At 37.8% G+C, this 12,914-nt stretch overlaps 1 protein-coding gene across 1 annotated transcript; it reads left to right on the forward strand.

Moving 5' to 3' along the window:
- Positions 1 to 263: 263 nt before the first annotated feature.
- On the forward strand, positions 264 to 3,627 carry LOC145677868 (uncharacterized). Its single transcript, XM_081748163.1, has 2 exons — positions 264 to 386; positions 3,209 to 3,627. The coding sequence occupies exons 1-2, from the start codon at positions 308 to 310 to the stop codon at positions 3,445 to 3,447; spliced, it is 318 nt and encodes a 105-aa protein (XP_081604289.1). The 5' UTR covers positions 264 to 307; the 3' UTR covers positions 3,448 to 3,627.
- The last annotated feature ends 9,287 nt before the right edge of the window (positions 3,628 to 12,914 follow it).

Consider the following 12,914-nt stretch of genomic DNA (forward strand, 5'->3'; position numbering starts at 1 on the left):
TGTTCAAATTATTCGAATCATTTCTCTGTTGTTATTTGAATATCCAATTATTTGTTTTCAACATTCGAGTAATGAGACATTCGAATTGTAATACACTAGTATGAAGTGCTAAGTTCCAAGTATATTAGTGAATTTGGTTGTAAATTTATATTTTACAGATCGATATAATGTTATTACACGCTGAAAAGGAAAACGGTTTGTCATGCTTTGTATTTGTTATATTGATCATAATGCTTAATATTTTGACATCTTGTTTCAGGGTGTCTGCGTGTTGGTGGCTTCACTAGCTTTCCTTGTACAAAGCGAGATGATGACTTCTGAGAAGAATGATCTTGAGAAATCGGAAACTGGCTACGGATTCCTAGGATTCAGTCCACTGGATCAAGGTATTATAATAGGAAAAAATTGGGGTTTCCTTTCGTATCTGTTTGCGAAGATAACGTCCAGAGGAAAATACGGGATCAAAATATGGCTTATCTGTAGCTCGCGAGCTGCATAAATTTTAAATATATACAGAAAAGACTGTTGATGACCAGAGATATATATAAATCAGGGTCACAGTGATGTTTTGAAATTAAGTAAGCTTATACAGGAAGTTGGACGAAACAACATGTGACAACCTATTTACTGATCCCATCTTTTAAAACATTGGATTTAGGCAATCTAAACTTTCTTAAAAAAATTGTACTTCACGCTTGACTTAACTACATCTTTTTCAACTTTAGATTTTTCTTTATGCTGTCGAAAAACTCAGCTTTCATCAACTAGGCAGAACATCTATATCTTGTGTCAGTCCATTTCAAATTCATATGTGAGAAAACTATTTCCACAAATGAATTTGATGGTGGGATGCTTAGAAGAAAGTCGACCTTAAATAAATTTGGCAACTCAAACCTTTTCTGAAATAGCATTTGCCATTTACTGCCCAAATTCATAACGACTCATTAAAAGTTGCGAGCCTTAAAGTCGTTGTCCGAGGTAAAATTGTCATTTGGGCAAAATACGGGACTTATGCAGTCCCGTATCGAAGCTGCTCGGGATGTGGAACAAAATTATAAAATAAGGGACTGTCCCTTAAAATCCGGGACATTTGGGAACCCTTCTTGGCACAATCCAGCGTGGTAACTATCATTACAGAGGTCTACTTGTAAGTCTATACCTTACATTCAATCACAAACGTGTTACCAAGTGACTTACAATGTAATAAGCTTTTCACAATGTCTATTAACTTCATTCTTTTAATTAATCGTCCAATAACTAAATACAGTCTACCTTAAAAAAAGGTGTAAATGTCTACCATTATTAAGTTATGACCTACACATTTCTACTAGAATATTAAACTTTAATGTACAATAAAACGAGAGTATTTCCAAAAGTTTTTAGTCCGACACTGAAGTATCGAGCAACCAATATATATATATACAGCATATGATATATATATATATATATGACCATCTATGGACGAAACAATGTATCAGTTTTAACTGTCTAATTGTGTCAGTTCGTTGGAGGCAGCCCTTTCAATTAGTTGCTGTGGATTATGCTTGCACCCTGCATGACAATGCTCCTACCTATGCGGCTGTTCTTGTTATGGCTGCGTGCGAAAGGCCAATCATGTGGTTTCGAGAAAATTCAGCACAAGCCATGTAGCTCAGATTTAGCGCCGTAACCAGTGACGTAACTAAGGGAACAAACGGGGCTTGTGCCCCGGGCGCCGGATTTGGGAGGCGCAAAACTGAGTAAATATTTATTTTTACTCTATGGAAGGAAAGAAGTTTTAGCAAACTAAAGATCATAAAAAATTACCTCAGAAATTTAACACAACAACAACGACTCATCAACCTTAGGATCATATCCATAGACTATAAGTTCACTTCAAAGCTATCTTTTAACCCTTTAATGGGCAAGCATTAATAGTATTGCCATTAAAATATTTAATTTGCTTTTATGGTTGAACCATGTCTTCCTGATCATAATTTCGTAATTTTTAAAGTATTTTTGGACCTTGGTTTATATTAAATACAGGGTGTTTATATCAAAGCAACATTGCCATAAAATAGGTCTTATGTGTAGCTACTGAGCAGTATTGCCCTATTATGGTAAATTATCATAAGAATACTCTCAGTAATTACCAACAGTTTCGTTGAAATATTTTCCTACAGAGCAAGAAACCACAAATAAAAAATAAAAAAAGAACTTTCGCGGAACGTAGAAGATAAAGCTTCTATACTAAATTTGACTGTCCCCTGTTGACGAAGATTAGAAGTATGTAAAGAAGTGACCCGCAAATCATGTATATGAATATTGTATGAAAGCAATAATGCCAATTAAATGATCACTGAAGTTATAATTCGTGCGGATAACGCAACAGAATGCAATGTTGCTTGAGAGCAACACTGCCCACTAAAGGGTTAAGGACATTGTAAAATCCTTTGCAGCCAAAAGAGCCCGAAAAGTTAAATTTTAGTTCCAGCTTTTTGTGTTGCCATTTAACTTGTATTGATTTAAGCGATTTGTAAAATGTCTGAGTATAATACTGGAGACAACAGCTTGACTGTTTGTCATAACTAAATATTATTTTCTAAAGCAACAGATTGTTGATTTATTCTACACATATGCACATTCTGATATAATTCAAAAAAGATTGTGCTTTGCAGTTATTATGATAAGACTATTATATAAGAATGTCAAGCATGCCACTTTCAGATTATTTGGTAATCAAATAGTAATTAGTTCCGTGTTTTCTCTTATACTAAAAATTAAATTATATACTGCAATTTTGAAATCAACTTTTTCCACTTGAATAAAAAATGAAATAGAATAATTACTGTGAGATGCCAATATCAGGTATAATTGGGAGCGTTTTGATTTGTTTGGTAAGGGGGGGGGACGCTAAGGGAAGATCTTGTCCCGGTGACAACTAGCCAAGTTGCGTCGCTGGCTGTAGTGTTTGCAACAGCCGTATAGACAGGAGCACTGTCATGCAGGAGGCCAGCTCAACGTATAGTGATTGCCTCCAACGATCTGGTGCAGCTAGACACTTGAAGCTGATATATCATTTCTTCCGTAGAAAGCACTATATACCATGAACGACTTATTACCAGTGGCACAATATTTCAGTGTCAGGGAGGAATATTTTGGAAATACTCTCATACATGCTTAGTGGTAACTGACTTGAATTACATTTATTCCTGTTGTTTCTTCATAGGTTACTTTGGGATTCCCGAACACCCTGTTGGACATCGTTTTGCCTTTATACCGTTGATCATCCCTCAAAATTACAACCCACACAACTACCATTATCACCAGCAGGAAGTGGGCAGAAACTTTGGAAACGGACCTTATCATCGACGAAATGGCGGACATAATTCATACGATTTTGCTTTATCTGCGTTTCCTTTTCTTTCGAGGTCTTATCCACCCCCTTCATTTGGATATAAAAGATGAAGGAACTGTCTTTATGTAAATCGTGTAACTTGACCGTACATTAGAAACAAGCACACAGAAATATATATTGTAAATATGTATTACACAACGTCATAAGCATATACAATTTGATGACTCAAGAACCGTATATAAGAAAAAAATCTACCTCACATGTGAAAGGTAAATTATTGTATTTATGTATTTCTGGAATATGTACCTATATTTATGTATAGACAATTTATAAATGAATAAACAAAATTTAAATGATGTTAATACTTTTTATTTGTTTACTGTCATATTTAAAAAATGTATTGAATATCGAAGAAAACCCATGCAGCATAAACGTTCTCAGACGATTTAATAGGCCTACTCAATTTCATAGATTATTCAAGAACAAACTATACACGTTGCAAGGTTTAATGCAATACATACAATATTAAACGTATCTTCTGCATAATACAAGGTAACCAAAACAACTTTTGCCGTTTTTGACGTCCAACTAATCATGCGCTCATAGAGAGGAAACGGAATGACGCATCTGCGTGCCAAGTGACCGGGAATTAGTCTGACACCGACATTCAGAAACAAACACTTTGCTCACGTACAACAGTCATAGCTCGTCCAGTGTCAATGAGCAATAGAAGGATCCAAACAGCTTGTTCGCGTCTATTTGTTGTATGACTTTAAATTGGGCCTGTCAGATGCTGCATCAAGCCGCCGCATATGCCAAGCATTTGTGAAGAATGCCGTGAACGAACGCACCGTCAGGCATTGGTTTCAGAAATTCCGTTCGAAGGATGTGTGACTTTCGGATGAACCTTGCATTGGACGATCACATGTATTGGATAACGAGGCCCTGAAAACAGCCATCGAGGAGGACAGTGGTCTAACGTGTGATGAAGTTGCAGAAAGGTTCCATGTTTTAGCCGAAACCGTCAGAATGCAATCGCATGGGATAGGGAAGTCATACAAGTTAAACAAGTGATGCATTACGATATAACAGTTACACCAGTTGGCTGCCCTACACATTGTCGCCAGCCAACAAGGAACAACGAATGACAGTCTGTCCTTGCTCACTAGACACCTGAACACACCTTTATTTGATTGATTGTTCACTAGTGACGAAAAGTAGATCCTCTATAACATTCCCAAGCGCATAAGACAGAGGTTGTCGGTACGTGACAGTGTTCCTAACACTTCAAGACCATCTCTGCACCCACGGTAGATTATGTTTTCTGTATGGTGGAATTGTTGGCAAGTAGTTCATTACGAGTTCCTTCCATCTTGATAGGTCATGACTCTCAGCACTTGCATTGCGGCAGAAGGAGCCTGTATTGCTGAAATCACAAGGATGTTCCTGCACGACAATGTCAAGTGGCATTGAGGATCCGAAAGACCGTTCACCAACTTGGCTGGAATACACTGTCATACACTATATTTACCGGACCTTGCGCCAATAGATTATCACTTGTTTCTTTCCGTCGTCAACCACCTCCGTGGGAAGTCCTTCGCAAATGAGGCATACCTGTGGAACGCACACACGGACTTCTTGCGTTCAAAACTTCCAACTTCTATCACTAGGGTATGGTGCAGCTGCAGGAACGTTGAGAAAAGGTGTTAGATGTTGATGGAATTACTTCCAAACCTAAAGGTACGTTCCGTCCACTGTATTGCTCTTTGTTTATCACTACTCTAGAACGGCAAGAACTTTTTTCGTACCTTGTACAAGTAAGAGACTAACGTTGGTTACCCGGGGGTGACTATTTTTTTTTATCCTGTGTGCTTAATCGAATTGAGAAATAAATATGTTATCATAAACCGTACTTCAACTCGTTATAACGTTTTATTTTTTTTTTAAAAAAAAAACGTAAGTTTAAATTGAAATTCTAGTTATGAGAAATAACGCTTGACAGTATAAAAAAATATATTTAATCCCAAAAAAGGATTAAGTGGTTCTTACTACTGTTGTACTGCAAGCACTCAGGAGAAACAATTTCATTTCAGAAGATTGATTAATCAATTTGTTTACATCATGTCTAACACGCAAACCGGGATATATCTAAAATTAACTATTTTTTACTTCCTTTTAACTGTTAGATTTATGAGCAGCGGAAAGATAGATATATTTTTGTCATATGAAATATTCATTTGGTTATCAGCTTGTTTGAATCCCCTGCATTAATTCAAGTGTGTACTGTATAAAATAATAATTCTGGAAGAGAATGCTGTCCTTTTCCAATAAATTGATATAAACCTACTTGATAAATTGAATAGTGATTTTTTTTTTAATTTGCTTTTCTGCAACTTTCCACTTTTAGAGAAACAAGCAACAAGAATCAATAATCGGTCAACTAGTAACTTTTTCGCTTCATAAACGCAGTGGCGGAACTAGAAGGCAAAAACTGGCGGGCCAGCCGAACTCAGACTATGATGGGTATATCATGAGTGTCACTGGCGTCTCTGGTATATAAAATTTGGGGGGACATCGAAGAAAGTGATTAAAATGGTGCTACCTAGCCCAACCTATTTATTATCTTCGATTCCATTTGTTACCTTTCTGCTTACCTTCACGGATCCCCTAAGGTGTATCAAGAACTCTGATATAATCGTTCCACAGCCTGAATAATATATTCCAAATAAATATGATTATTATTTATTTATTTATTTATTTGTTATTCTGTCGTTAGTAAATAAATTAAATTAGAATGAAATATTTAATATTTTGTACTTCAAAATATTGGGGGGACGCGACTCCCTCGTTCCCCCGCCAGAGCGCCTATGATGAGTGTATTATAAACTTTTAAATATATATAAATAATAGCTTCATTTATTTTTGTCACTCAAAAAACTGGGGGCGGGGTGGCCCGGGCCTACATCCGCCACTGCATGAACGGGAAGTGGCTTTATACCCTTGTGGTTTCTAACTGTTTAAAGCCTTAAGTGGTGCTCTAACGAATAGCATGAAATAAGATTTGAGAGTGATACTGAAAGAGGTAAAAGGATAGATTACAGTTTGTGACGATGGTGGTGGTGGCACTATATTTTCATTGCGAATTTATCAAAATTCTTAATCGTGAAGATTAACACATACCTGACGCAGCAGATGAGGTTACCAAACCTCTACTCCCCCCCCCCCTGTATCAAGTGTTGTCTCCCTGGGATGAGAGAGGTCCCGTCTTAAGTATATATGTCTTTGCTGCTGAAAAGGGACATCAAACTACTAATAAACACGAAGCATCCCTTATTTTACGATTGCTTCATAATTCAAATCATTTAACAACCGGTTCTATGATTAGTGTTTTACAACCGGTTCTATGATTGTGTTTAACAACCGGTTCTATGATTAGTATTTAACAACCGGTTCTATTATTTGTGTTTAACAACTGTTATACAATGGATGAATTAAAACATCGCAGGCAAACTCTTTCAATTTCAGATGGGTCGTTAAAAGCTGTATGTGGTCTGACGTCAGGTGGTATACGACACTTTTTTTTTTTTTTTGTCTGTTCCAGACGTTTCTTTTGAATTGCTAGTTGCGCTAGTGCTAATTATCGAAAATTCAGGCCCGAATTCATTGTTCTGCACGGCAGTAGCAGTTCGTAATGCACGATGCGCTTCCAACCCCAATCATATCAAACGGACAGCATAACCTTCCTGAGGGTCAGAGTGGGTTTTGCCATTGACTTGGATTTCTCTCTTCGACCATAATCTTTTTCGCACATTGTTGTCATCTATGTTTCGCACTTTGAATTAAGTTGGTTAGAATAGAGAGTTGATAAGTTGATTGTAACGTCCCTTTCAGCAGCGAGACTATATGAGACGTGGACCTACTGATTAACGTGGAATCCGAACCACATGAGCTCCCGCCGGGAATCGAACCCGGGTCTCCCACTCCGAAGTTCGTTAGAATAGAGAGTACGTTTCAGTAGGAAGTGGATCGAGTAAACGTTTTTCAGTCAGATCACGTGGCACCTAAACGTCAAGCTTCTTTATGTAGTCAGTTTTGGACTCCGAATCACATGATACCCCCTTCCCCCAGAAACTGAACCTCGTCTCCCGTAACCTAACAGCAAGAATTGATTCAAGGGAAGAATTTCGTGTCCATAATATTGTAAATTATGGATACGTTAAATTACCTTCAACAAAATGAATACTTCCCAATATCTAGGATCAATATTAATAGACCAAAACTATATCCAGATTACGAACAAAGTAAATGTCAACTAAAAGCAGGGAATTTGTGTTATTAGTTAGTCCAAACTCATTGCCTTCGAGAATTCGGTCGAAGAATAAAACTTCGTATACACAAACGATAATTATGCCTGTTATACTGTACAGTTGGGAAACATGGTCGCTTAATCTGAGGGAAGAACGCAAACTGAAAATATATGAGAACAAAATAATAGGGCAAATATTTGAACTTAAGAGGGACGGGAATGGTGAATGGCAGAAATTTCATAACGAGAAACTGCATAATTTGTATAGTTTATCTAACATTGTTAGGGTCATTAAGTGTAGAAAGCTAAAGTGGCCAGGTTATGTAGTCAGAATGAAAAGGAAATAAAATAGGAACTGGAAGTTTTTCAAAATTTTTACTAGAAACCAAATAAAAAAAGACCATTAGGAGGACCCAGGCGCACATAGGAGGACATTATTAAGATGGGTCTTCAGTAATAAGAGTACAAAATAGAAAGCGGATGCAGTTAGCTAAGAACAGAAGTCAATGGAGAGTTTTTGTAAATGCATTGAACCTCAGGGTTCCTAGGTAATAGGCTGAGTGAGTGATACGAGGGTCACTACGAAAGTTTTGAGATACGCATTGTTGTGGCACAATATTTGAATTCCAACAATTGCGTTCAGTAGTGGTATCCAGAGCGAAGAAGCGAAGCAAGTTTCAACTCGCCTCGCTTATCGGCGTGGCCGTATCGCCTTCACTTGTTTGTTGATGTGAGCAGTATTCGGCTGTCTAGAATGGAGCTCGAAAGGGAACATTTTCGGGCAATGATCCTTTACGATTTCAAAAGTGGTTTGAACGAGACATAAAGCCTTGACCGTTTGCAGGGGGCAATTGGGGACCTTGCTCCTTCTCGTGCTACAAGTTTTCGGTGGTTTGATGAATTCAGAAGAGGCCGGACATTGCTTAAAGATGAAAAGACAGCTGGACGTCCGGCAACAGCTGCGTCAGATGAAAACATTGCCGCTGTAGAACAAATGATTCGAGAAAATCCTCGAACAACTTTCAAGGATATTGAATCTACATTGAACATTGGATCGCCAACAGAAATAAAAATTCTTCATGATCATCTTCGGCTCAGGAAGGTTTCATCTCGTTGGGTGCCTCACACTTTGACTGAACAGCACAAGCGCATGCGTGTGCAATGATGTGAAAAAATGCTTGCAAGATTTGATGGATTCAATTCTCGACGCGTGTTTGACATTGTTACTGGTGATGAGACTTGGATCTATCAATTTGACCCTGAAAAGAAACGCCAGTCTACAGTTTGGATCTTTCCAGACGAAAATCCACCCACGAAAGTGAAGCGACCGCAAAGTGTGGGGAAGAAGATGGTCACAACTATCTTCTCCAAATCTGGCCATGTTGAAACTGTTCCACTTGAAGAACAAAGGACTGTTATTGCTCAGTGGTACACCACTGTTTGCCTAACAAAAGTGTTTCAGAAGCTTCGGGAACGGCGTCTAAGAACTGGATTGCGTGGGATCCTGCTTCATCATGACAACGCGTTCGCAGACACGGCCAACATCACAATTCCGTTTTTAGAATCTATGGAGGTCAAACTTATGACTCATCCACCGTATAGCCCTGACCTGGCCCGGTGTGATATTTTTCTGTTTTCCAGGATCAAAGATCGTATGCGTGGGAAGAGATTTGGCAGCCCTGAGGAAGCTGTAGTGGCTTATGAGAATGAACTTTCAACACTTGAAGAAAAAGACTGGCAACACTGCTTCCAAAAGTGGTTTTCGAGGATGCAAAAGTGTGTACAGTGTAATGGTGAATACTTTGAGAAAATGTAAGTGTTACATTGATTTTAAGTATGTAAGTTATTTCACATCTCAAAACTTTCGTAGTGACCTTCGTAATGAACATGCCTGTTACGTCGTAGTCATTCGGCAACCCTTATCTGCTGCGTCAATTATGCATCAATCTTCATGGTAATAAGAGAAATCAACAATAACAACGCTGTGGCAAACTGCATGAAAATAGAGTAATGGCAAGTCGCACGTACAATGTATCCAATTGAAAATATACCAATAAGAAATGAAAATATGTCGTAATCAATACTCACAGAATCGTCCGGTTCCATTTTCCTGGTGGAGATAATAATCGAAGTTTATCACCAGCACAAGAACGTTCACTATACTTACCTTAATAAATCTCCACGTCCGCTCCTTTGGTTACTTGAGAAACTTCAAGGCGGTACTCACAAGGAAAGAACATGAACCTGTCAACGGGACTTCCTAATCAAAGCTAGTTCATTCGATAAAAATAACAGATATATGTTCATGCACAAAAAATTAGGTGCTATGGACAACGGAGTAAGTCCCTGAGGCCCATTGACTGTTAGTATAAAGAAAATCGTAGACTCGCAGTGAAATAGCTATTGCATCAACACTGTTCATTGGAAAGTCAGGGTTTATAGTTCATTCTCTTCAGCATGAAAGAAGCTTTCCAGGGGTGCTATGTATTGGGGCTGATAACGTACATGGACAGGGAAAATTGGGAGAATGTCGGAAAAATTCACTCCAGAAATACCTCCCATTAGCTTTGGACCTCTGAGGTATAATTGGAGCTTGTATACCAATACACAATTTCCCCTCATATCATAACTATTCTGTCTAGTAATCCAAACTTTGTACACACATTTCTTATCCCTAGAGTATTTTTCGAGATACATTTGGATTATGTACTTTTACCCAGGGTTATTCAAGAGGGGGTCCAAAGTTGATAGGAAAGATTTCTGGAGGTAATTTTCCGAACAATCTTCCAATTTTTTCTGTTCATGCCCTGTTCCCTGACAGGAGTTGGCGTTAAAATCCTAAATGGAGATCACTAGATCGACCTAACCTTAAGGATCGCCACACTCTTATTCGCCAGTCTACGCATATACAGTTTACGCCAACGTACCACCTTCCGTCTTAATAGATGCTGTATAAAATAATACATACTAAACTGCCATTAATCACATTCAGGGATTTCAATCCGAAGTGAACCAGGGAATGCAATATCCGTAAACCAACATCTTCTGAATTCTTTGACGTCCGTAATACATATATGACTTATAACTGCGAGTGTACGATTTTCTTTATACTAACAGGGTTAATGGACCCCAAGGACTTACTCCGTTGTCCATGGCACTTTATTTTTTTGTGCATGAACATATCTTTGTTATGTTTATCGAATGGACTATGTTTGATTAGGAAGTCCCGTTGACAGGTTCATGTCCTTTTCTTGACAGTTTCCATACAGGTGTTGCATAGCATTTTTGGTGTTACGGATCCAAGCTCAGTTATAAACTTTTGCTGTGGATAGTGTAACCCTTACACTGCTGTTTGATACACAATAGTCTGAAAAAAGTCCAGGTTTAAGTCAGTAGATCACATATACTCCTCTTACATTGAATATACCTTCCTCTTCCAATCCAATTGTTTTGGAAGTGGCTATGGACGTAATCTTTGACATTACTGATGTTATGTAGAGGGACCTCATCCAGTTGAAACTTGTTCCCGTGTGGTATATGATCGCACGATTTGAAGTTAATTTACTGATCCTAGTAATTTGCGCACGCTTCACAGAAGAACTTTTAGAACTGTCTCCAGTTTCTTTTCTTTACTCACTGATTTCTTGCCGCTGAATTCTTCATCAATGCAGAAAACAGTTTCCAGCAATTGTTTATACTGCCTAACTTGATATTACGATCTGATAGTTCTGTTCGTACTATTGTCTAAATTTTCTCTATACGGTTACGAGGAACTTGAGCTCAGGAAACTAAAAATAGTACTGAACTTTTTGACGCACAATAAGCGTGCAATTTCCTTCACTTTTAAACAAATGCAAAGCACTCTAGTAACATTCCGATCTTTCGTCTGGTGACAAAAGTCGATGATTTTCTCTTTCAGAAAAACGAGATCCGCGGTGCTATCACTATTAGTTGCCGAGATATTTTAATTTCTTATTAGTAGTCTATATTTTCAACTGGACATACTATATTTGTTGAAGGTCTAATAACTTCTGTAAAAAAACAAACTTTTAAATATCGAACTAAAATTATGTTGTTAAAATATTTTAAATACTTTTTTAAAATAAACACACAAAATTTGAAAATCCTCGCTAATTTACTTCCTTTTTAAATTTTTGCGTTACAGATTCACCTGATAACGAAAGGTCAGCTCATACAGTATTCATACAGATTACCTCTAATATTTGAGGTTAATAAACACACACACACAAGTAAGGCTTCATATCCCGATTCCCTTTATTACTAATTATATTGAAGCCATATATTTGTTTAGAATTCTCTCTCTCTCACTCTCTCTCTCTCTCTCTTTTTTTTTTTTTTTTTTTTTAAGATTTATATCAGGCCAGTATCTACCGTATGAGATCGACTAATCTCTTTGATGCAAAACATGGAAACAGTATCTGATTATTGTGTGTGTGTGTGTGTGTTTTTAAGTGACTGTGATTAAAATTGTTTTATTATCTGAATATCTCATATTTTCTAGTCAAGTTTTTAAAGACATTTTTCATAGTGTAGTGTGGAAAGGTACAGAAAAAAGTAGGCGTGCTTTATATATCTCTATAACTTGTAACTACATTCTCTAGTATTTTTCTGAAATTAAGAATACATCAACTTCATTTAGAGACAGAGGTCTATTATTTCATACACAAAATTAATTTATAAATCATATACATGCATTACATAATATATCTGTTTGTTTTGATCACTTATGAGTGGCTCGAGCGAACATAATTCTATTTCACATTTTTAACTTTCGAGTAAACTGGAAAGAACTTTCTACAGGGTGGTCCGGAAGTGGGCGTACCCCCTTTTTAGTTTCAACAGTATAGTGTTAGTTATGGTAGGATGTCTGTACACAGTTACCTTGAAGGATTAATGGTCCCTTTCACATTATCCGGCGATTTGCCGGATCCGGTTCCGGCGAATTGCCGGACGAGGTAGAAAGACATTGCAAGCAATGAAGCTCTTCACATATGTGCGGCGGTCACCGGACATTCATCCGGCGAGCAAAAACAGCCGGATCTCCCTGCTAGAATCCGGCGCGGCAAATCGCCGTGTATAGCCAAGCGGAACATTACAAGCAATGACGCTCTTCACATATACGCGGCAAACTACCGGATGGGTGTTGGGGGAGGAAGCAAGTGTTGCCAGGAAAGAGCAGAAAGTGGCTGCAATAATATAGGAGCGTGTGGTTTTGTTGTGTTATGTGGAGTGTGTTTGTGTATGTGGTTA

The sequence above is a fragment of the Thermobia domestica genome, unplaced genomic scaffold, assembly GCF_964235325.1.
Source record: "Thermobia domestica unplaced genomic scaffold, izTheDome1.hap1.1 HAP1_SCAFFOLD_1508, whole genome shotgun sequence".
Taxonomy (NCBI): domain Eukaryota; kingdom Metazoa; phylum Arthropoda; class Insecta; order Zygentoma; family Lepismatidae; genus Thermobia; species Thermobia domestica.